At 34.6% G+C, this 27346-nt stretch overlaps 1 protein-coding gene across 1 annotated transcript in view; it reads right to left on the reverse strand.

The window, feature by feature from the left end:
- Positions 1-27346, reverse strand: part of LOC149807363 (solute carrier family 71 member 1-like) — an 82775-nt gene that overhangs the window by 21022 nt on the left and 34407 nt on the right. The window contains exons 8-12 of the mRNA XM_089965893.1: positions 25276-25347; positions 18984-19096; positions 11630-11727; positions 6618-6805; positions 1952-2102 (exon numbers count right to left, since the gene is read on the reverse strand). Coding sequence (XP_089822019.1) covers positions 1952-2102; positions 6618-6805; positions 11630-11727; positions 18984-19096; positions 25276-25347 — 622 coding nt within the window. The remainder of the gene's footprint in view (positions 1-1951; positions 2103-6617; positions 6806-11629; positions 11728-18983; positions 19097-25275; positions 25348-27346) is intronic.

Below are 27346 nucleotides of genomic sequence, written 5' to 3' on the forward strand. Positions count from 1 at the left end.
ACTATTTCTCATTACACTGAACTTTATTAATATGCACAATCATAAAACATCTAGATGATTAACATTTATTCACAAAGTTTTCTCAAAATCAGAAGAAGAAAAAAATTCTCTGGAGTGAGAACAAAGTTGAGTGTATCTGAGATTATATCACCTCATTAATACATGGGGATTTCACTAATTATTGAACTTGTGCTTCATCTTGATAACATATGCCTACTTTCCATGTTCGGTCAGAAATATGGCCCACATACAAGCTCAGTAAATCAAATACAAGATCAGTTCATTAAATGCATGAATCTCGCTCACTTAACTCATCCAAATAAAAAAAAGCATGTAATATAACCCAATGTTCCAAGCCTAATCAAAACTGGATCAGAAATGTGGTTTCCTGAAGGCTAAGAAGTTCAGCTGATCAGATTCAAGATCACCACACAAATATACATGTATCCTGCTTATTATTCTGAAACTGTTGTTCATCTTGATGATATAAGCATATATTCCAGGTTTTATCAAAATCTAATCAGAAATAAGTTCCACCAATCACATGCAATATCACCTCATTAGCATGCATGGCTCTCACTCACTAATGGAGATCTTGAGGTTTAAGAAAATATTTAAAGTTTTGATCAAAATCAAATCAGAAATATGGCCTCTAGATTGGTAAAGGGTCTCAATCAATTTGACACAGAGATTGTGTTAACAACCTTACTCGACATAGGCATTTATTACTGGCATCATAACCATAAGGCCACCATAAAATCTAAACAGAAGAAATGTCACCTCAACCCTACCCCCAATTAATCGGTCATGTGATTTACATATTTTCTTTTCTCTATAAAGATTGGTACATTTCATGGTCAGACCTCATTGGATACAGTTCTATCGATACATGTGTTATGGTCTGCAGGTTCAACTCAGTTCTGACCAGGATTCCCTTCAAGAATCAAGCAGATAAGTTTGAATTACATTACCATCCAGTCCCTAATGAGTGCAAAGAAGAATGCAAATGACATGCATTACCTTTAAAACCATTAATGAACTATCGACAGCAGCAAAGACTGCATCTAATTAAGACTATATTACACTATCCAGTGGATTCTAAAGACAGAAACTTTCGTATTTGAATTAAATGCCTCAATGAAAACAAGTTTTCTTTAATTCAAATTTGAATTTCCAATAATTTTCTATAAGGTTCATATGAAAAGAAACTTATTCTCAATTGGGATGATGTCAATTTCTGGGGACAGTGGGGTGTTTACTTCAAAAGAAACTTTTTTTAGTCAAAAAAATATCAGGGAATATTACAGACATGTGATATAAACCTGAATTTTCAAGTTTGATCAAGATGAATAAGAAATATGGCCTTCAGGGTGGCAAAAAAGCTCAGCCCTTCAGCTTTAAGATCACATCATCAATAACCATGACTCTTGTCCATCATCAAACTTGACCAAGATATTGATGATATAAACCCATATTCCAAGTTCAATGAAAACTGGACCTGGACCAGAACTATGGTCCCCAGAGAGGAAACAAGCTTAGCAAATCAGCTCATTAAAATATGTTGATCTTGCTCATTACTGGATTCATTTTAAATCATGACATAAGCTTAAGTTCCAAGTATTATAAAAACTAGATCAGAAACATGGCCTCTGGAGCGGTAAGAAGCAATTGTTGAATGATGGACGATAGATGCAGGGCCAAGCAATGAGCTAATTTTGCTTTACAGACAGATGATCTAAAATATGTGAAACCTGACCTAATTTCCCTGCTATTTCTTTCCTTCAGGTAAACCCCCCTCCTGTCTTATCCAAAATGCAGATAAATATCCTCACCCACCCCCATTTCATGAAAAATTCTCATAATCTTTGTATGTAAAGTTCTTCCTTGTAAAATCCTTTTTTAGCAGAAATAACAGTTGGTGAATGAAGTGAAAAACATGATAAATACATACCCGACTCTGCTAAAGACTGATGGGCAGAGAGGAAACCTTTCTTGCCAGTTTTATTTGAATTGTGTGGATTAGATGGGATGTTGACTGCGACTAACAATGCTATGATGACTAACATTGTGCCAAAGGCAAATGGTGGCCCAGGTATAACCTTCTGAAAAGGAAACAGTACATAGGTATCTCAAACACAATGGCCCAGGTAAAACCTTCTAAAAAGGAAACAGCACATAGGTATGTCAAACACAATGGACCAGGTATATCCTTCTGAGAAGGAAACATTACATAGGTATGTCAAACACACTGGCCCAGGTATAACCTTCTGAAATGAAACAGTACATAGGTATGTCAAACACAATGGCCCAGGTATAACCTTCTGAAAAGGAAACAGTACATAGGTATGTCAAACACAATAGCCCAGGTATAACCTTATGAAAAGGAATGTCAAACACAATGGCCCAGGCATAACCTTCTGAAAAGGAAACAGTACATAGGTATGTCAAACACAATGGCCCTGGTATAACTGTCTGAAAAGGAAACAGTACATACGTATGTCAAACACAATAGCTCAGGCATAACCTTTTGAAAAGGAAACATTACATAGGTATGTCAAACACAATAGCCCAGGCATAGCCTTCTGAAAAGGAAACAGTACATAGGTATGTAAATCACAATGGCCCAGGTATAACCTTCTGAAAAGGAATGTCAAACACAATGGCCCAGGCACAACCTTCTGAAAAGGAAATTGTGCATATTTAGGTCAAACACAATGGCCCAGGTATAACCTTCTGAAAAGGAAACGGTACATACGTATGTCAAACACAATGGCCAAGGTATAATCTTCTGATAAGGCATGTCAAACAAAATGGCTCAGGTATAACCTTCTGAAAAGTAATGTCAAACACAATGGCCCAGGCATAACCTTCTGAAAAGGAAACAGTATATACGTATGTCAAACACAATGGCCCAGGTATAACCTTCTGAAAAGGAATGTCAAACACAATGGCCCAGGCATAACCTTCTGAAAAGGAATGTCAAACACAATGGCCCAGGCATAACCTTCTGAAAAGGAAACAGTACACAGGTATGTCAAACACAATGGCCTAGGTATAATCTTCTGAAAAGGAATTTCAAACACAATGGCCCAGGTATAACCTTCTGAATAGGAATGTCAAACACAATGGCCCAGGTATAACCTTCTGAAAAGGAAACAGTACATAGGTATGTCAAACACAATGGCCCAGGTATAACCTTCTGAAAAGGCAACAGTACATAGGTATGTCAAACACAATGGCTCAGGCATAACCTTCTGAAAAGGCAACAGTACATAGGTATGTCAAACACAATGGCTTAGGCATAACCTTCTGAAAAGGAAACAGTATACAGGTATATCAAACACAATGTGAATATGATTGTGATTTTGAGCGATTCACAGAAGAGGATACTGAAGAGGCTATATCTGTGATATGGGGACAATTTAATTCATCTGACGATGCTTGGCACTGAATCAAAATTGATAAGGACTGCCCCATCTAAGAACTGTAGCCTAATTCTGAAATAATTCAGTTCTTCATAGGTGCCAAAAGAGAAAACATCCCAATCAACAGGAAGTAGGAGCTACTTTTAATAGTAATCAGAAGGAACTGCTAAAAATATCCCACTTTGTTCCTGAAGCCATATTTGCATGCAAGAAATAACCTATGTGGTTAGAAAGCCAGGACACTAGCCCTTGAAAATTATGCAGCTGAGAAATATCGCAGACTTTGCTAGCAAAACAAGACTGATAAAGTCGCAAACAACAAAAAAATCATGAAATACTTCTAGTAGGGTGTAGTACATCATGTGAGTGAACAGTGTTGATTCTATCCTGATTAGTGATAATTGTAACAAATGTGTTTTGGACATGATTGGATTTGAAATGGATTACTTACATGTAAGTTTATTATTTTATTGCTTTTTTCCTGTTATTCTGCAAATTGGAATTGCTAAAAGCATGCTACACATGATATGATGTCTCTCAGTTGCTAATCATGAGATGTAACTGATATTTTTTAACTGAAGATGAGATATTTTATTGATAACAATGATTTGGCATTACGCAGTGTACTTATTACAGATATATGTTCAGTTATTTAACTGCAAAATGGGTGTAGATGTTGTAAATATGTAATTGTGTGCTCTTAAGAAAAAATAAGGAAGCTTTTAAAGTCAGGATGCACTGGCCTCAAGGGCAACCTAAATTTAATCCTATTAGGAAGGGGTGGGGGCAAGTGATGACATTTAATCATCATTTTAAATCACTTTAAACTTGATGCAGAAATAGATAAAAATTATAACAGGCAAGTATATTTATTAGAATGAGGTGTTTTCACCACTGTTTTAATGTTATCCATGATCTGATCTATCATATGTATGACATAATGGATTGAAAAGAAAACAACCTGAAGCATTAAAAACATTATTTACTGGACACAAATGTATAAATACCATGCATCGAAAAATATAGCTAATTTACACAAACAATCAGTATTACTATATATTTAACAGGTGTTTTGTTTATGCGCCCATCCCATAACACAAAAGTACACATATTCTTTGATTATTTTCACTATGCCACTGTTCAGCACATAACACAGTTGGCAGTTATCACCCTATCTACCATTTTATAACTGGGGAGAGCTGAACCATTTCTGGTATATTTTGTGCTTGCTGCAAATCACAAAGTCAAAGACCCAACACACATTTTCCTTTTTGGACAGAATAGGTTATTTTCCACAATCAACTAATTTAAGTACCCAGTACCAACTGAATAGAAATTTTCACAAAACCAAGAAAACTGATGCCCACAAAAATAAGAGAATTTAAAAAATTTGTGTTTTCACCGAGTACTTTGGTCTTAATTTCATGACTAATAATCAAAATAACTAAGCAAACCTGGACAAGCCAAAATCTAGATTTGACTGCAATCGCTTCTGTGTACTTTTTGTTTTTGCACCAACTTTAAGGTTTGTTTCATTAAGTCTTACAGTTAAATTGTAATGGTTGACAGATCTGGAACTTGTGAAAGTTGTGTGTTGGAGAAATCGACAGCTTTAGCACCAATACATTTAAACCCAGGAAGTTTTCTAGAAAAAAGAAAACAAAGATAACTGCACACCTAATTAAACACTTAACATCACACATATTTTTCCACTTTAAAACTATCAAAGTGATTAATTCTGCTAACATTTTAAAACAGACTTTTTCCCCCTCATCGTTACCTTTAACAAGCTTGTGACTTGCTTTGTTGTTGTTGTTGCTGTTGTTGTAGGGTTTAATGCCATTTTTCAGTACAAGATAGACTATACATGGCAGCCAGAATAACTGGTGGAGCAAGAATGCTGGAAAACCTCGGGTCCCACAAGAAGCTACTGGCAAGCTTTCTCATGTACCCATGTTAGCCAAGCCTGAGACATGAACCCACACAGACAGAGGAGAGATGGCAGTGACCCAGAACGGTGAGCACTTCAGATCACTCAGCCATTTCCCAGCTCGCTTTGTTTATGAAACAGTCTAATCATGAGTTGTGAAGCATGTCAGCTGTTTTTATTACTGCCAGCATCTTTTGTTAATCCATGTGATAATTAGAGTAATCAATGACAGCTAACATCTCAATCACCGATTTTGAGTACAAGTAAAACAGTCCACAGCTGACAATCCAACTTGAAATTTTATTTTTCTTAAGCTATAAAAATGCTTGCATGGTTCATGAAAATTTCTTATACTATTAATTATCATTAAATTTTGAAACTGAAGGGTTCACTTATTTATAATAATAATAATAATATAATAATAATAATAACAATAAGAATACATTTAAACTTCTCAATACTAGAGGTGGTATGATTTACTGAGGTTCACTATTTTCATATTATATTATAACGTGTCCAGGTGTCCTCTCAAATTAAAATGTAATTTTATCATGTGTCTACTGTGTTATTTAGGATAATAAACCCATATTTTTCCCATTTTACACGTATATAATAAAACCTCATCAAAGCACATACAAAATTCTTATTACTTTACTTGATAGGATCAAAAGAGTGTCAAGCTTAACAAAAGTGAATGAAAAACTGAGACCCTGAGACCACCTGAGCTCAAAATATGTACAAAAGCCATAAATATAATTGACTGACCCAAGCATAAAATTTGGAAACAATATTACATTTTTAAAAAAACATCAATCAGCAAATCTCTTTCATATTTAATTACTTACATGATAATTGTTAAAAATCACTTAAAAACTTAAAATGATCTGTAACAAATGCAGACAAGTTGTACAAAGAACTGTCTTAAACAGACAAAGCTAAGGCAAGGTTTATCGACACGTGGAGATGTATAATTGCACCAACATTATTCCAGCAAGAACAGTCATGTAAACATGAACCAAAAACATGAATGAAAGTCAGTTAGGCACAACAGACAAGTCAGAGCAACCTGGAAGGGGCAAACAGAGCTGTGCTAATTATGATGCATCCCTGTAGACATTTCTAGCATAAACAATGATAGAGACAAAATTTAAGAATAAGTTCAAACATACTATACAAAGTGAAAGTACTACAGGGAAATGTCTGCCTGATAAACACCTAACGTATGTAAACTCCTACAATTAAGGTGTTCATTTAAAACTTACATCATTCTTGACAAGACTTTGATGTACAGTAGACTGGTTGGTTCCTGTATCATGTCCTCTGGCTAAATGATCAGTGTCCATGGTTTCATTGAGGTCTACATGGAAGAGATAGAAGATGAATCCAAACAAAGCTGGGCCTAGACCATTGCACAACCCTCTGATCCCTGTAACTACACCCTGCGCTACACCTGTAAGGAAAAGATATGAGAGAAGCTGAATTATTAGAGGATCTTTCACTGAGTGCTCATTTCACATGAAATTTATCAATCAATAATATTGTATTCCAGAAACTGTTTACCGTTAATGGCATATGACATTGTCTGAGTTTCATAAATTTAAAGAAGTACAAAATGATATCACATGCATGAGATGGTGATACAACTGACCTTGAGAGTAATATAAGGACATCAGTAGTTTTGGAATATTTTTTTATGGAAATATAACATTTATAATGTAAAGTGTTTGAATTTGACCAATGACCAATAAATTCTAAAACTGATGTATAATAAATGACATTTTTATATATTTCATAAAAATGATATCACCACAGTGACAATATCACTTTTGGAACTACTTTTCTTTTCCCATTTAGGAAATATGTCTGACTTAAGTGTGTTTTTCAAAACTGTATTTCCATATTTAGGGTTATTTAATTTTTCTTCTTCTGCTCTCTCTCTCACTCATGAGAAACAGATCTTAAAATGTGTAATGGCTGTAGATCCTTTAGTATACATTTTTAATCAGTAAGGAGGTGTCATCAAGAAATGACTAAAGACAAACAACAAAAACACGGCTTCAAGTATTAACTTTTTAAAAAGTAGTTTTCTACATAAATCCTGCAAATTATGAGTGACTGAACTTGCACTAATTGTTGCTATTTGATATTCTGTCACCTGCACAGTACTGTATGCCTTTTCACTCAATGACAGAGTTTTACAAAAAATGTTTGGTAATATAGTAATAAAATTATTCTCAGCACAATCATAATAGCATCTGTTATACTGAACTAGACTGCAAGATTGCCAAGGCCAAAAAATCACATTTGAATGCAGAAATGGACAAAATCCATACAAGTAAATTGACAATCAATAAATCTTTGTTTAAAGATGTCATGCTCTTAAATATGTTAAATGTGACTTCTCTGTGACATTTCTACAGTACCCCAACCCAAACAATGTACAGGATTTCGATCTGTGACATTTCTACAGTAACCCAACCCAAACAATGTACAGGATTTCAATGTGATGTTTCTACAGCACAGCAGCCCCAACACTATTCACTGTGTCAATCTGTGCAAGAAAATCTCTTCCTTTTCCTTTGAAAACAGTGATTAATTTAGCAAAATAACAATTTGAAGCATTATTTTGTCCAGACTAAATTTGTAAAAGGTCAATGTGATAAAATTATTTTAAATTTAGGAAATTATTTTTAATGATGTAGTAATACAACTGTTAATCACACTACCACAGATGGATAAAAATCCATGCAAATCAACATTTTTGGCTCTAAAAAAATGGACAAGAAAAAAGAAAATTTATGTTTTTCTCAGCAGATATATAAAGAATATTATGGAAGCATTTTGTACTGGCATTCATGGCTTTACCATTCATGACAATACAAGGATCCCCATTTCATAGATGCAATACTTACAGCTACTAAGAAAAATGTAGATATCCTCTATTTATCTGGGGGAAGCAATTCCAATTTTCATGTACCAGCCCTACAAGAATGTATGGAAAAAAATGGTCACAGTGACCTACTTTTGATATGGATGAGATTCTTCCACATATCAACTGTCATGAGTGTAGGTAAACTATGTATGTGTGGATGGATGGATGAATACATGTATAGGGTTCAATGGGACAGCATCCAATGTCTGGCCATACAGTGGCAATTCAAAGGTGACTTCTAACAATTCAGTCATACAGAATGACACATAACTGTTAAAAAATTTAGACCGATAAACCCTTCCAAACAAATGTAAACATGCACAATAAAAACCTGCTATAATACACCATATTACAAATATAATATAATTGTTGATAGTGTTCTTAGACTTTTACAATAATTTCATCAATTTCTTTATGCATTTCAAAATTTTAGAGCCAAAATGCTTAAGAATTTAACTTCTTAATTTGGTAAGATGTGCTGTATTCTTGGGTAAATAAAATATCTTATCAATGCTTCTTTCTTTATATGAATAAAGATGTTAAAACTTCCTAACTGTGAATGTTCGTGCCAATTATGGCAACAGTCAAGTACTGCTGGTGAATATTGCTTGATATGCCAATCAAAGAATTTTCAGTGATGCCAGGTGAATAGGGACATGCAAGTATGCTACTGTCAGAACTCATCCTATCTGACGCTGAATCGAATTGATTGTATCTTCTCCATCCTGAATTATGGCAGAACTATTTATTAGTTAAGGTTGATGATTTTCCTAGGCTTGCTGTTGGCCTTTTGCGTAAGGAAGACTATAGAAGAGAACCCTGGAGATTGTTTTTCAAACAACCTCCATCTTCTGCTTGAAACTTACCAGCTGCATAATTTTGTTGCTGTTGTTGTTGTTGTAGGGTTTAACGCCATTTTTCAGCACACGATAGGCTATACATGGTGGCCAGTATTAATGGTGGAGGAAGAACCTGGGAAAACCCTGGAAAGAACCACCGACCCACGAGAAGCTACTGGCAAGCTTTCTCACATACCCACATTGGCTGAATCCGAGACTCAAACCCACGCAGACAGAGGTGAGATGGCATTGATCCGTAATGGAGAGTGCTTTAGACCACTCTGCCACTCGGGGCCCCACATAATTTTGTCCTCTGAATCTGACATGTTCACTATGAGCAGGAAGATGAAAGACAAGGAAGTTGGATATATGAAGTCCAAAGCTCCTCCTCCAAAAAAAAGTTCAGTTGTTTTGTGGAAATAAAATGATCCAATAACAGTGTAAATACAGGAGTCTGTTGCCCATTTGTAGGCTGTCACACTCATAGCTGGGAGTGAACAGTAAGAAATACGAGGCTTGGTAAATGGGAAACCCCATTTCCAACCCCTCTATAAAGCTGCCTCCTAAGCTGGGTGGGTGGTTGCCTCCTGACATCTGATTGGGATTGAGAATGATTCTACGACTGGACAGTAAACAATTCCTTATCTCTTTGTCAACCATCATCTCTCCTCTATGTTTGAAACTGAATGGGATTTTATGACTGTGGAGGCTGAATGGTAAGTTGGATGAGCAGTTCCCGAGCCACCCATGTCCTCACTTTCTCAATCTTGCTTCCTAACAACAAAAGGTGTCATCCTCAATGCCAGGCCATGATGAAGCTTCAGTGATGTCAACTGAAAACATGCATCTCATCAAACCAAATCCAAGTTGGCAGAGGCAATCAAAGCATTTGCCACTGAATGATATCAATGGATGACTCATTGAAGGATAAATAAAATACCAAGACGGTAACAAATGAACACACAAGTATATGGATAAGATGTTATATCCACTTCCAACTTTCAAAGTCACTCATCATTCTGATGATTTTAGCCTATTTACCAAGTCTGATTAATATCGGTCAGAAATACACTCTCAAATGGTAAGAAGTTCAGCCTGGATCACCTCATTCAAATATATATATATGTCACAATTAAACTCATGCTTTTATAATGATATAAACCTGTTTACCGAAACTGATAAAATTATGATCAGAAATAGAGTTGTTAAAGTGTTGACAAGCTCAACCAATCAGATGCAAAATCAGTTCATTAATATAAATGGATTTTTGCTCACAGCTGTACTCATGAAAGACCTTAATCTTTTTTGCTTATTTACCTTGTCTAATGAAATCAGATAAATTATACTGCCTTTTGGATGGTATAATTCTTAGCCATAATACAGCCTTTCAGATGGTATAATTCTTAGCCATAATACAGCCTTTCGGATCGTATAATTCTTAGCCATAATACAGCCTCTTGGATGGTATAATTCTTAGCCATAATACAACCTTTCGGATGGTATAATTCTTAGCCATAATACAGCCTCTTGGATGGTATAATTCTTAGCCATAATACAGCCTCTGGGATGGTGTAATTCTTAGCCATAATACAGCCTCTGGGATGGTATAATTCTTAGCCAATCAGATGCAAGATCATATTATAATAAGTATAGATTCTGTGTAAATAGAAACTTGAGTTTGAGCATGATTTGGTTTTATGGGAATTCTGGTTTATGGTAGATTCAATCTTAAAAGTTTCCCCAGTAGTAATAATAATACTGATGACTAATAATGATAATGATGTCCACCATGTAGCTACTGAAAATTTCTTTTGCTTGCTAAATGTCATATGCAGCACTCATACTTCCCAAAAAATTCCAAAACTGCAGAAACAACACAAAGAAAATTCAGAAAAAAGGCAAAATCAGCATACAATCTCAAAATGTGAGCCACTTTTTTCCTCTTTGTTCTGCAATAATTCTGTGTATTGTTAGTCTTTCTGCCATGAAATTTCCATTGTGTGTATGATGACAACAATAATAAATGGATTCCCTTTGAATGTATGTAAAACTGAGTCCAAGATATTTAGGATGTAATGAACTGAAAATGCAAGTCACTCAAGCAATGAAATTATGTCATGGTGACCTAGTTTTGATATGGATTAGTTACACTTCCAGAGATGCATCCACATACCAATTTCCATAATTGTTGGTGAAATAGTATCTGAGTTAATGAAGGGATAACAAAATACTGAGAGGGTAATGAATGAACAAGATACTATACTCCCTCAAGTTTGTGGGCAATGAAATAACAACAATGCATATTCAACCCAACATTTTGCAGCTCTCATGACAAAAGGAAATGAAGAAAATTTGGTACATGATCATTTCTAACTTATCTCCTCAAATTCTTTGTTATTATAAATACATTTATATTAAAACTTTGTGCTGCCAAGATTACTCCTTCCTTTACCCATTTCATATCCTTCCAGAAGATTGAAAAATATGGAGTTATCTCCCTTACCCTGCTGGTCAGCATCTGCATGGGCTGAGACAAATGCACTGATAGCTGGATAAGCAATACTCGACATAGCTGCTAATATTCCACCTAACCACATGATCCTGTATTAAAGATAAAAAATGCAAACAATACAGTATTTGTCACAAAAAGACCACAGCCGTTAACAGAATTGAATATTTTTAGTTCAAGAAGGTTCTACAAATTTGTTACCCGACATATATTTTGAGTGACAGATGTGATAAAATAAATAAAACTAAACACATCTGAGAAAAGTAATAATATGGGTAAATTTATAAGGCTTGAAGCTTTCTTTTGTATCAGATCTGGAAATAGTAGAAATTTTATTTGCCATCATAAGTCAAGTGATAAATGGGCTATTTTGACAATTTTAATTTAGTTAGAAAATCTAACACAGATATAGCCCTTTGTTATATGTTATTTAATGACAGAAACTCTCATGTATACATATCAAAGACTTGTATTTGAGTATTTGAAAATGTTAATAGTAGTTCTATTTGTATGTATGTATGTATATATGTATGTATGTATGCATGCATGCATGTACACCACTCCCTCGATAACTCATGCCCTAATAACTTGCGAACCCGCTTATAATGCAGGGTCAGGCGTGGATCCCATTTTTTAAACCAGAAAATACCTCAAAAATTGGTTCTTATTTGTTGAACTTGAAGAAAATCATGATCAAAATTGGTAACAGAAACTCTGGTGTATTGCTCGTTTTATTGTCGAAAATGGTAAATAGGACCTGGAAATTTTAATCAACACTATAAATTATCAAATTTAAAAATAGGTCAAACATTTTTTGAAATTTTCTTTCCAAACGACATTCCTAGTACACCACAATTAACGCTATGTAAGGAAATTATGATCAATGACAATGTCACTCACGCTGAGTGGAGGCAGTACTTTAATAAATAAATACAAATTAAATAATATTTTATCAATTGAAATTTGCATTTAAGTTCTATCTTTTAGTTCCTTCTAAGTGTAATCATCATAAATACAATGTGTCCTCTTGTAATTAAAGGTAACATGCATCAATCTGCATTTCTCTGAGAACCTAATTAAGTGCTGACTGTGTTTCGATAACTGACTTCCGGAAGTATTTGTTGTATTGTGCACTGAATTAAAAGCTAGCCTCATTTTTATTATCATGTTAACTATGTCTTTTCAATTATATAAAGGAGGTGGAATAATAAGAAAAAAGTTAAAATGCACAAAAATCGTACAAACTTAAAATCTAGCTGCCCCGGTCGTATGTTGGGCAACCTCACTTCATTTGATCACTCGAACACTTACAAATGTTATTGTGTATGTAACACAAATTACCTTAAATTATCTGACTCTTTCATAACTGTGATCAAAGATAACAAGGCAGCCAAGCAAAACGAATACTTTGGAAAATAAAGAGTTTGATTTCACAGAATGGACAATTGTGGGCAAGCGAGTTTCAGATAATTCTTGAACTGGCACTTAAAGATATCCTCGAGGATGATAAAAAGTTTAATTATTAATTCCAATTAATTAATTCACGACATCAATATTGTACTAATTAAGCAATATAAAAATTGAGTTTCAATGTAGATAGTTGTCTCACGAAATAAATGTCATGTGTTTTTGAAGAAAAGGAATCTTGTTTGGTGGTGTATCAACAGTTCGTCTAGTTCCCTGCTCTGTGGACTCCCAATATGGCAGGATAATATTAAACACCACCACGGGAACCAGACTCATCAAGAAAACAAAAAGCAGTGATGTAATACACCGATTTTTGTATGTGTATACAAGACAGTTGTTGAAATCAGTTGGAACGATCTTTCATATGTTGGACATTTTGAAACAAAATGTAATTTAAACAGAATAATGAACAACTTCATTAGAAAAAGTGTGTTCTTAAAAATTATTATCGATGTAGTTGTAAAATGAGGATTCAGTCAATAAACAGCCCAGTTCCCTAAAGCCTATCTCCCACCCCCCAGTTTTCTCGATGTCAAAGCGATTTTATTCAGTTTTTGGAGGTCCCTCGGTAACTCACGCCTCGCTTATAGTGCGGTCTATGTTTGCGGACCTCATTGTGTGCAAATTATCGAGGAAGAGGTGTATGTATATATGTATTTATGTATGTATGCATGTATGTATGTATGTATAGGGTTTAATGGCACATCAGCACAATAATAGAGATATACTGACAATTAAACCGTAAGATCTAAAACTCTAATGACAAAATAAAGCTAAGTGAACTCTTGGTATATAAACCCTTTTAGCCTTGGGGTACCTTGTGATGATGTTACACATGAGAAGATCTTAAACTTTTGAAGAGTGTGCAATTCATATTGCATTTTATAGGTTTTACTTTTGATACCTTTATCATTCATTTGTTTTATGAGAGACTAAGACTAAACCTATTTGGCAATATACAGCCAGGCATTTGCTGATCCATTCATTCACCCATCCATACTTATTTCTGCAAACCTAATCCTGCAAATTTATATATTTACCCATTTTAGGTAAAGCTGATTTATCTTTCAATTTATCCTGAAATTTCCTCTTTAGCAAAACATTCAAATTATATTGCACTTTTTACACATCTTGGAATTCCAATAAGGTGCTTGTATGAATCAGCATCACTCAAATTTAGTATACTAATGTCCTGTGATTCTGCACATGATTACTGTCAAACCATCAGAAGAAGCCAGCAAAAGTGGCAAAATTCATTTCTGGTTTTAAGGCTGTGCTTTCATGAATGGGGATTTGTCAATGTCTTTGTAGCTACAACTAACAAATAAAAAAGATTCAGTTCTCTCCTTTGTGAGGCCATGTCATGTAAATGGAGGCTGAAGGCAGATTGTGTTTGCCAGTCAGCCGACTCTGCTATAAGATCTTACGTTCAAGACCAGGCTGATTAAAGTCACTTGTATTTCATGAGGTGAAATCTTCATTAGTGTACCTGATCCTATGCGAGTTCATTGATTTAATAACTCCCTTTAGCCATGTGGCTAGCACTTGTGCGGTTATGTCTAGCATTCCTGCCATCAGCAGTAGGGAGAAGCTCTTATAGTTGACGTGAACATGTTTATCCATCTCAGATTGTTATGTATATCTGATTTTATATATTTAATTTAATTTGTCAGTTTAAAATTTTTTATTCTATTATATGCTATTATACGGTAAATTTATTCACTATAGATGATACTTTTTTCAGGAAATGGTTGGACCTTGACTGTTAGTTTATAAACAGGTGTTGATCTAAATTCTGACCTGGGTTCAGAGTTAGTAAACAAAGTTCTATTTTATTTCAAAATGATTGGTTGTTATCAATGTCATGATGAAACTATGTGGATTAAGAAGTAAACACTTTTTTTCAATTTTTTATTCTGGGAATAAAATCACTGGTCTAATCAAGGCCATATTCTGTGTATGTGATATAAACATGATCACATGACCCTTGTTGATGTTTAGGAAAGCCCATATAACTCAATGTTTGAGAGAAATAATTTTTAGTAGAAGTTGGGCAGTTAAAGTGTTATGTTTTGCTGTTTAGAGTTATTTCAATTACTTGTCTGGAGTTATTTCAAATTATTTGGACTCATAAAGGATTAAATCTATTATTTGTCTGAAAATATTCTGAATAGTGCTCACACAGGGAAAGACATTGCTTACAAATTCAATTTGGATTTCCAACACCGGAGTGCCATTATTTGTATTTCTACAAGGAAGCACAGTACTGATTACAGCATATGTCATCGTCATCCATCTTGGATTTTACATCAGGATTCGAATGTAAAATTATTAGAACATTTATTACTAGGACTTTTGCAATTTAATTTGTGGATTATTCTTAGATTAATTTTGGATTTGATTATTGAAACCGTAAGTTCTTTTTTAAAATACATTTGTACAGAATTTTCCAGGAAAATAAATTATTTGTTAAATTTTAAAAAGCTTATTGTTTTCACTCTTTCTGTGTTACTGTTTATTCAAGCCTAAACACATAACATTGAAATTGGGCGCTCATCCTAAGGATATTTGAATATTGGCTAAAATATCTCAAAAAAGGGGGTTTTTTTTTTTGAAATTTGAATTCCCCATGTTTTTGAAATCTTTAGTGAGATTGACAAGCTTTTTCTAAAATGGCATCAAAAGTGGAAATCTTCTTTCAAATCCTACCCAGGAACAATTAGATCTTTTCAAAAAAGATGATTTGATTCAACCTGCCAGAAAATACGATCTTTCTGAAGTAAAGGCTTCCTTAACGAAACAGGAAATAAGAAATATTTTGGTTCAGTATTTGGTAGAAAAGAATGTTTTGGATAAAAGTGGTAGAAAAGAATCTTTTGGATAAAAGTGCTATCAAACTCTGACACAAAATTGAAGGAATCAGAATTAAAATACAAGACTGAATTGGAGTTGAGGAAGCGAGGAAGCTGGAGCTTCAGAAAGAAGAAAGAGAAAAGCAAATGCACAGATGGAGAAAGAGAAAGAACAAATGAAATTAGATAAAGAGAAAGAACAAATGAAATTACATGCAGAAGAAAAAGAAAAAGAAAAAGTTAAAGAAAGACAAATGCAAGAAAAACAACTGCAGTTACAATAAGAGAAAGTGGAGAGAGAGAGAGAGAGACAGGAAAGAGAGAAAGAAAAACAAATGCATTTGTAAGCAGAAGAAAAAAAGAAAGACAAATGCAGTTACAAAAAGAACAAATGCAAATGGAAGAAAGAGAGAAAGAGAGGAAATATCAATGTAAATTGAAAGAAATGGAACTGGCAAGTGAAAAACACATTCATACTTCAAATTCAAATTTGAGTTTTGATCTTGCAAAGAACATTAGGTTAATGCCCCCTTTCAGAGAAAGAGAAGTAGACAAATATTTTATTTGTTTTGAAAAAGTTGCTGAAAATTTGAAATGGCCAAGGGAGCATTGGACTCAGTTGTTACAATGTGTACTCACTGGTAAGGCTAGTGATATATATAATTCACTGTCAGTTCACCAAAGTGGTGACTATGATGTGGTTAAAGAATGCATGCTAAGGGGTTATGAGTTAGTCCCTGAAGCTTATCGGCAAAAATTCAGAAACTATAGAAAAGAAGCTGGACAAACTCATGTTGAATTTGCTAGAGAAAAAGATGAGTTATTTGATAGATGGTGCTTAGCCAAGAAAGTTGAGCGAGATTATGATAGTCTCAAACAACTTGTATCACTTGAAGATTTCAAGAACTGTGTCCATAGTGACATTAAGTCTTATCTTGATCAGCATCAGACTGAAACCTTGGAAAATGCTGCTCGTGCTGCTGATGAGTATTCTTTAACTCATAAAGTTCCTTTTGTAAATAAGACTTCTACTCAACAGTCTTTTGGCAGAAAAGCATTTCAGCCTAATACAAGCCCTTCTAAAAATCAAACTTCAGAGAAGCTTGATTCAAGATCCTTGTCTCTTCCTACATGTACCTATTGCAAGAAAAAAGGACACGTTATTTCTGATTGCTACAAATTGAAAAATAGGCATCAGAATCAAGACAGACCTATTCCAAATGCTCTCATTTCTAAGAGGACAAGGTCATGGCCATGTATTGAAAGCAATACATTTGTTGGGTCTAACAAACCCCAGTCTGATTTGATTATGGAGAATTATGAACCATTCATATCGAATGGTTCTATGTCACTCCTGGGTGATTCAGCCAATCCTATCCCTATTAAAATTTTAAGGGACAAAGGAGCTTCTCAGAGTCTTTTATTGTCAGGTACTCATCCTTTTTCTGAGAAGTCTTCTTCTAATGAGAGTGTTCTTATTCAGGGAGTAGAGTGCGGCTTTGTTGATGTTCCTCTCCATTCTGTAAATCTGTCATCAGACTTAGTTTCAGGACCTGTGACAGTCGGAATGGTCTCTGTTTTACCCATTGAGGGCATTCATTTATTACTAGGCAATGACCTAGCTGGAGACAAGGCTGTGGTTAATCAACTTGTAACTGACAAGCCTTGCTTTGATCAGAAAGTCCTTCCAATTGAAAAAGATTTCCCTGATGTATTTACAGCTTGTGTAGTTACCAGAGCTGTGGCAAAGAAAGCTCTTGAGAATGATGTTGATAAGGGCAGTATTCCTTTAGCTGACACATGTATTGGTCAGGCTTTTGATGAGGTCACTTTCACTCCTTGTTTGGATCAATCAGAAAGTATTGATCACAGTGATCCTCTTTTAACAACTCGTTCTCTTTATTCTAATCAGGGTGATAAACGACAATCATTTGTCGTCGAACAGGAAAAAGATCCTGAGATCTCCTGTTTGTTTCCCGCAAACTTCATGGGTCATGAGCCCTAATGGTTCACTGGCAGACTTATTGGCTTATCCCTTTGTAGAATTAAAATATACAATTGCCATTTATACTCACTAACATACTGACAACAAAGCATTTTGAGTCATATTGATCATTTGCATTGCCAAGGCCTGATTGGAATCGCCTATGCTTTCTACTACAAGGATGGATACAGTATATTCTGGCACAGTTTCTGCATCTGCACGAGTATGGAGATGGCATCTCAATAACATCCATGAAACCAATCAACAGTTCTACTGTATCAATATAGTACATGCTGAAGCTATTCTGCATCTTCATTTGGGGTGTGGGTGGACAGGGTATCTTGACATTATCCATGATTAATAAATAATCCTGCAGTATTGGTGCATACAGCATGTTCTGGTGCTGTTTCTGCATCTGCATGGAAATGGAGGTGGGGGTGGAAAGGGCATCCCGATATCCCCCATGTGATTAATAAAAGATTTGGACATGAGGTGTATGTTAATTCTTGATACAATGTACTAGAACATGTTCATTTTTTGTGGTCCTTGCGCTGCTTTTTAAAATTGTGGAACAAGTATTTTCATAATGAAGTATGAGTAATTGTAAGTGTTGAGACATCACGTGTTCATTCTCTGTGAGCAATTTTATCAACATACACATCTCATGCCCATTCCCCATGACCTTAAATCATTTACACTTCTTGCACATGGTTGCAATCTTGGTATAAAATTCACAAAAATATTGTAAGCACCATATAAAACATACTGATTAACTATATCATGAAAATAAACTACAGATGATTTTAAGTTCAAAATTAAATGAACTGCCAGAAGTGGGGGGGCAGGTTAACCTGTAATAGTTGTTTCCCTTTGTCTATATACTGTACATATAGAAAGATGTTTTTCTGTCTTTCCAGAAAGGCTGCATTTGGAAGAAGTAGAGAAAGTTATCCCAAATGTTGTGTGATTAGGTAATATATTTGACAATGTATGAATCTTGAGTTTATCACTCAAAGAGCTTCCAGAGTACAGCTCCTGGACTTACCACTGTTCTGATCCAAACCCAAAGCAGGTAAGCTGAAGGCATTCAAATATTAGACCACAGATAATTGCCTGCTTGTGACCTAGATACTTCATTAATAAGGCTAGTATTAGAGTCTACAAAAGAAAGGATATTTATATCAAAATACTGCAATGCAAATAATTCAGTTCTGAATACAGTACATACAAAGTATGCATAAAGTTATTTCAGTGCGTCTGTAACAATAATGATAATAATAATATAATAATAATAATAGTAATGATAATAATACAAATAATAATAACAATGATGACTTAATAGAGCACTTAATCTTTTCAAAAGCTCGAAGCACTTTACTACATCAAGTTAACAGATAATGGTACACCACTCTCTCAATAACTCACGCACATAGGGGTCCAGAAACATTGACCGCACTATAAGTGAGACGCGAGTTATCGAGGGACCTATAAAATAAGCCCAAAACCAATAAAGTGATTGACGACATAACGGAGAAATAAGGGGGGGGGGGTAGGCAGATTACACTGTTGAATACTCACTTTATAATCGTTCTGAGATTAGCTGTTAATAAACATCTCTTCATAACGGTGTACTTTATTATTTTCTCATAGGACATTAATTTCAGGATAAATTACAGTATATTGAGGCGATCATCGAAAACATTATTCCACGTGGTTTCCGTTCGCTTAACATGTGTACCACTTCACACATTGTGTACTACGTCACTAATTTTTATGTTGAATTGGATACATTCTAGTTTTATTGTTTGATCCAAATTAGACGTTTTTTTTTATACAAAAGATCGACTCTTTTCGAGAAAGTGTCGATCGAACGATAGATAGATAGCTTTGAATGCGATAGAAGTAAAATGGAAAACAAAAAAAACAAAAAAACAAGGGTTAATCAGTACTAACATATTTAATTGGTCTACAAATTTAAAACAATGTAAATTAGAACAAGCTAATACTTGCCATTTGTGCCATGCTTGACAAATATCAATTCACGTTTTGAAAAAATCAGTTGTTTTTTTTTTTTGTGTGTTACTCCTTGGTCTCTCTGCCGCCGAGCAAAATCCCTCAGATTTCTCAACTGCATGAGCTTTACGTAGTCAACATTTTGGGTCTCCAGTCACCTTATGGCAATATCAAAATATTTGATTGCTTCCTGTGCAGAGGGGTGGAGGGTGCAACATCTGCATCTGCATCACTTTCAACACTTGTGTTACTCCAGTTAGAATCGTCTTCTGCTGCAAATTTGTTCGCTATAGAAATAATTATAGTTTCATCTGACATGTATTCGGCTGTGGGGCGATCAATGTCAGCACAAATCCACTCCTCCATATCATCAAGAGAAACGCCCATCTCAGGACCATGAGTCTGTACGAATTTCTCCCAAACAGCCTTGGCATTAATGACATCAGTTTCACTGAAACATTCGAAGTCACTATCGTCGTCGTTGTCTCTGTTACTGTTTTGCTTTACGTCAAAGGCAGCTCCAAGACCCTTAATCCAGCACCCGAGGTCTCTCGTAATCGATTTTTTTTTTTTATGCAACAAACACTTCCCCAAGTTGTTGATCAAAACAAAGCCGGCATGTACATGTAATTAGGTTCTCACAGAAGTACTCACAGGTTTCAATGTGACGGTCGATTGACTCTTTTCATGTTTTCAATGAACAGAATATGTTGTGATTATAATGTTTACACTGAAACGGAATTAAAGGATTAGAACGTGACTTTCACACAGGAAGACGTTTAATTGGTGTTTATTTCATTCTCTGTTGCCACCTGTTAGCATTTACCAGAAGTTTTCATTGATCGCTATTTCACCAGACTGTTTATTTACAGTATACTGACAACTATTTATCATAAAAACTTACATAATATATGATATCTTTAAACAGAGGTCTCGCTAGGATTTTAAAACTGGGTATTTCTGCCTCTGAATTCAATCACTAAATATCAGTACATTTTCTCACTCGGCCGCTAGTCAAAGCCTATGAACTAGCCACCTAGCTGTTGCATCATGTTCTTTTTTTTTTTTAAATGTACTCTTATAAAATGGCAACAGTACATCAAAGAGTCTTTCAGTCACTCAATTCTGTCATTGTAAATATCAGCACAGTTAACTATCAACACATTTTCCCACAAAGCAGGTGGCTGAAACAGGACTGGCAAATCTTTGAATTTTCCCGCGCACCTATTACATGCGTACGGTAGTACTCCCGCCTCAGTGTTCTTCTGCGTCCCAGATCAAAAACTGGCGTCCAAATACGCATAATTAAGCGTTTTCGAGATCTCTGAAATTAATTCTTCTTTAGAACTTGCAAATTTCAAAATATGGATTATATTTTTACGGGCATTAGTCACCATTTTCGATGATAAAACGAGCAATGCATCAAGGTTTAATTTATCAATTCTTATCGTAATTTTTTCATGTTCAGCATATTTTAAAGATATTTTAAATACATTTTCTCTGGAAAAAATCGGGAGCCAAGACGGACACCGCGTTATAAGCGGGATCACGAGTTATCCGGGTGCGAATTATCGAGGGAGCGGTGTATAAGAATATTTTGCATATAGAAAACATTAAACACATCAAAATGTCTCACAAAACCAATAACAACAACTGATTACACAAAAATAAGATGAAACATATAAATGGGATAACAAAAATAACATAAAAACACAAAATGAGTTTACAATAGTTTGAATGTATAAAAAAAAAGAAAAATGGATCAATGTCAAATTTATTCTTCCTGGTGGAAAAAGATATGTTATGAGAGTACACTTGAATGTGATCATCATCTCTGTGCCTGAGATCAAGAGGCGATCCATTCCAAGTGGCTAGGCCCTGGTATGCAAATAACTGTTGTCTACATGAATTAGTTTCTGCCCATTTTCTGTGGTGGAAAACATGGATACAGCAAATTTAGTCACTAACGGATTCAATACTTGATGCAGCTTTAAGAATACATTTGCTATAAATATGTAACCAATTAAGGATACCATTACAAAATTTTTGGGCACTCTACTGGTTTTATGCTAGAAAGGTATTCTGCTACATACAGATTTGGACTTGAGCTAACAACCATAATGGGAACAGCATATGTGCCCAGTCTACAGAGGAAAAGAGGCAAAGTGGTGCAAGTTTAGGGTAGTTCAGTTGTAATTACTTTTGAATGGCATTAAGAGGTGCTGGTTTAATTACTTTTTAATAGTATTAAGTTTTGGGAAGTTCCACTGCAAATGCTTATGAATGGTACCATGGGGGCCAGTTTTGGGAGTTCATTTGTCATTGCTTTTGAATGGTCTGGCAGTCAGTTAATGAACATTCTGTATGGTCAATTGGATAACAATTGTCTCTTAAGTGGAATAACACACTGAATTTCAGAGCATGTGATGAAATTCAGTAAATTTAAATCAGAAATAAATTCTTAGTCAAATGGTTCCCTATGTGTCTCCATCACCCAAATGCATCTCAGGCTTTAGGACTGATCATTGTAAATTTTATTCATATCTCCCAGTGGACTTGTAGGTATGACAATGCAGTTATTTAAACAGGGGATACAAGACTTTTGTCAAAGGGAGGAATAAATATATAGAAAAATTTAAGACACTGATTTTTAATTAATACCAAAAAGCAAGGTTTGGTTTGGTGTTTTATGTCACAGCAGCACAGGATCTTCCGGTGGGGCACTCATATTAATCATCATGACAGTCTTATGGTCAGGTTTACTCTTTTTTTAAAAAGGGCCCTGTAGAAACCCATGTTAAGCACAGGGTTCATACAGATCTGGACAGCTGAAATTCAGTGACATTTCAATGACCAGTTTCCAGTTTTCAATGACTACTCATGGTATCAAGTGTTCTGCTTCAGTTGCTAATTTGAATACAAGAACAAATACCAAAACAATACAGAAATAAATAAATGTAATATGAAAGGGAAATGATATTTAAAAAGAAATCATTGTAACCCAGATGTTAACCATTGCCCTTTAGCTTTTATACTTTCTTCTCCAGCTGCAACTCCTGCACCTTCACTTCAGAGATACAGCCAGGATTTTATCTAATGGGGGGGGGGTCCCCACTTGTTACAAAAATAAGGGGTGAGTAGTAAAAAAAAAGGAGGGTGAGAACAAAATGTCCATAGTTCACTATATACCTAACACTTCAATATCAATCTACCTTTCTTCCTGCAATACTCTGTTAAGAGTTCTATTTATTATCAAAATCCTTAAAATATGTTGCATCTAGTTGTATATGCATTAATCTGTTGATTTTTCTGAGCTTAATCTATTCATCACAAGTGTATGAATAGTGCTGAGATGCTCCTGCTGATAGGTCATACAAATAACTAGCTTAACTAGCTCGAACAAGTTTGGACGCTGTTCTTTATGCTTATTATGTACATTTTCCCACCAAATATAGGTATTCTCTTTTGGATACTTTGGCTTCAAAATAAGATTTTTCACTAACATAAACTCTGCTTAAGTTTCACGTTTTTGAATCGTTACTTAACTGACTAATGTGCCAGATTTCCTATCTGTTCAATAATAGTGTGTTAGGATTTTAAGTCCATTAATGCCATATTCTGCTTGTTCAGACGGGTATTTTGACGAAATAAATATACGTACTTCCTGATTTTGTTTTTAGATTATTTATTAAGTTTATCTGAACCCTTATAAGACTATATGTAGCCATGCTCAAGGTATTTTGAATAATGCAATTTTAAGAAGAACTTTTTTGGATTTACCCTCATTATTTTCTTCACTCATAAACTTTAAGATTCTAAAAAATGAAATCTAAAAATAGTATGTAGTCACAATTTTTGGGACTTTGGGAATTTGCCAATATGTCAAAAATATAAACACTTTTTAAAAAAAATGTGGGATATCCCTACATTTCTTCAAGTGAATTAAGAAGACAGTTAAAACATATATCCCCATGTTTTTCCTATCTCTGATAATCTGGCGGTAAATCATCCTCAATACATTAGAATTCACCTTGCATTAATTTACTAAGAAATGAAATAAAATCCAGGTGAGTCATAGAATATAAATACGTGTTTCAATTACACTCATTCTTATACCTGTAAACTGATTAGTAAATAAAATATCAACATAATACTTTAAAACACTCCTCATGAATAAGGAAAAGTTAATTCATGTTTATAAGTTCATAGATTGGTGCTAACAATTGCCAACTGATTAGTCCATAAGTTTACAAAACTTACGCTAATGATCAGACCTATTAAAACAACATATCTATTGTTTGAAAAGTTATGAATTTGTTATATGGTGTGCCGAGATTGGTAAAAAAGTTGATGTTTGCGGTGTAACATATTTTCAAGCTTTCAAAATGATGTCCATTTTGTTTCTGACTACATGTGACCCACTCAATTCAAAGCTCAAATTCAGACAAGCTGCATCAGCTAAAATTCTCAATTTTAACACTTTTCTAGCTTCAATAATCTGATATAATTCATAGCTTTAAAATAAATTGCCATCACTATCATCAGCCAGTAGGCCTATTTGCCGAATTGAATCCTCTAAGATGAACCACACTTGGTTTCAGCATTTTTGGTTTGTCTAGGTAGCCCATATTTGAAACATGCATTTGTAAAAGTCCTCACATGCATGGTTCAAACTATAATAGAACGTCTTGTCCAGGACCCAATGTGACAATTAAACTTAGTGAAGTCAAGGAGTGTTAATGGCATCATGTGAAAGAGGTGCTATGCATGATATCTGATTACTTCATGTGAATTATGATAATAGTGGAATTGCTGGCACATGACAAAATCAGAACATACTTCCAGCTGTGACACAACATAAAATAATGACTCGAAAGTAAAAATTCTAATCACTTTTTTTTAATAAGCAAAATATCAATGACTTTCAATGACCTAGGTAAAATATCAATGATCTTCAAGGGCTTTAACTGACGTGTTATTTTCTCAATGACATTCAACGACCTTTAATGACCATGTAAACCCTGCAAACATTATGAAACAAGGAATTGCTGACACTGGTCAGACAGGTATCCTACCACATAAGGGTGTATATTTTTAGGAAAAAAGTGATTTAGTTAAAATATTTCAGCTGAACACAGTCACTGATGTAGAAGTGTTAAGACTTAAAAAATGTGAAAAGATAAACGTAAACCTTACACAGCTGACAATGACCCTGATGGACATATTTTACCTTGACCAATCACTGTGGATGAGAACACAATAACAAATATGTTGACACCAAGGTCATGAAATACAGGGAAAATGACACATCAGTTTTTACTTACCTGTGCAATAACAGACAAAACACCCACTAACGCTATATAGGTAGCTACTTTTTCGGCTGAGAAATCCATTACCTACAAATAGAAAATAAAATATTCCTTACACTTACTGGAAGTGTTGATAAAATTATTTACTTGTTCCCAGCCAAAATCAATTTTCACATTTATAAATTGATGATGTCATTCCTGTAATGACTAATCTGGAAATTCCCACTTAACTGCAGTCATTGGTCCATTGTTTTACATCAGTACAGTGCATCAGGGGAAAAATGTATGGAGATTCTGTACTTTCACTAAGATGGTTGTTGTTGGGTTTAACACCATTTTTCAGCACACGATAGGCTATACATGGCGGCCAATATTAATGGTAGAGGAAGAACCTGGGAAAACCCTGGAAAGAACCACCGACCCATGAGAAGCTACTGGCAAGCTTTCTCACATACCCACATTAGCCGAATCCGAGACTTGAACCCACGCAGACAGAGGTGAGATGGTAGTGATCCATAACGGAGAGCACTTTAGACCACTCGGGGGCCCCTCACTAAGATGGAAGAACACAGTTATTTGCAGTATGATGAGTACCAATGATGAAATGGATACATGCACTAAACATTTCAACTACATTCAAAAATCAGATTTCCACATCTCTATGTGGACACCTGATGGGCACCAAAATGAGGTCATGTTCAGCTGACCTTGCAGTTCACCAATCAAATCACAACTTTCAAATTTCTTACAGTGACACACATAATTCAGAACATATCTTTACCAATGATAAATCTCCCTAACACAATTTCTAAAAAAATTATCTGATAGGATACTAAAAATAAATGGAATGCAAATACCAAAGGTCACCAAAACAAGAACTTTTATTAGTATCTGTCAGACCTCCATATATGGCTGTAGAGATCTAATTTGAATCAGATTGCTACATTTTGCTAAGATGGATTTCTGGCATTACATTTTGGTCAAGGTGTTAAGGCACCTTATTTAAATGTAAAGAAAGAGTAAAAAGAAACTAAATCTGATAAAGTTACACAACAGACAGCTTTTGAAATTATTTTGTCTCAAAATATGAACTGACACAGACTCTGAGCATAATTTGTATAGGTCAATACAACTGCTAATATAAGAGGCATGAATGAAAATGCCAGGACAGTAAATGTCAAATGTCCAAACCCATCATGAATACTGACAGGCTTAAATGAAATGCCACAACAGTAAAATCACAACATCCATACCAATCAAGGCAAAAATAATTTCTTGTAGACAAACGGTTGTCCAGATAATCAACTTTAATTAAACGAAGGTTTAAATTTGGGGCAAACATTGGTGAAGTCAATACATGCAGACAACCCAGCTCATGGCACTAGACAAATGGTGATTCATCTTGACATAAGTGATACTGCTGTAAGGCTTTTGCTACAAATCTATGTTATTAAATACCATTAGACCTGTCTGTAAAGGCTAGAGAAGTGGTTTAGTTCTTGTGTCAGTAACTGTAGCTGCCATGATAAGTTCATTCTACCATATATACTCCCTTATAAGTCGAGTCCAACTGCAAACTGCACAGATCCAGATCAGATGTTGCATAATACACTGACAGATCTAGGTCTGTGCAGTTTGTTACAAGTAATCAGTAGAACAACATAAACCCTGATCTGCAGGCACATTATGCTATGGAAGATCAGGCAGTTGTTATTTGCAGTTTAATTTTATCACTGAACAGAATACAAAAAATCAATAAAATCTTTTCTTTTTAAATTTCTAAGCATTGGTGAATATTTAATTTACAGTATGGACTAAAGTGAGCAAGATACAGTGATCTTGTATAGAAGATAACTTTGGAAGAAAACAAAATATACCCATATGATTTTGTTCAACTGTACACTATATATAATTACTGAACTTACTGACACCAAAATTAAAGATATATTTTCTAAACATAAAATAAATGATATTAAAACAACAATTAAGAATATGAAAGTCATAATGGTATGCTTTATATTTAAAGAAAAATATTCTTGCTTGAAAGATGCATTACTTTACAAAGAAAACTCATTGAACTCAAAAG

The sequence above is a fragment of the Sinohyriopsis cumingii genome, chromosome 1, assembly GCF_028554795.1.
Source record: "Sinohyriopsis cumingii isolate HCF-2022 chromosome 1, ASM2855479v2, whole genome shotgun sequence".
In the NCBI taxonomy this organism is placed as follows: domain Eukaryota; kingdom Metazoa; phylum Mollusca; class Bivalvia; order Unionida; family Unionidae; genus Sinohyriopsis; species Sinohyriopsis cumingii.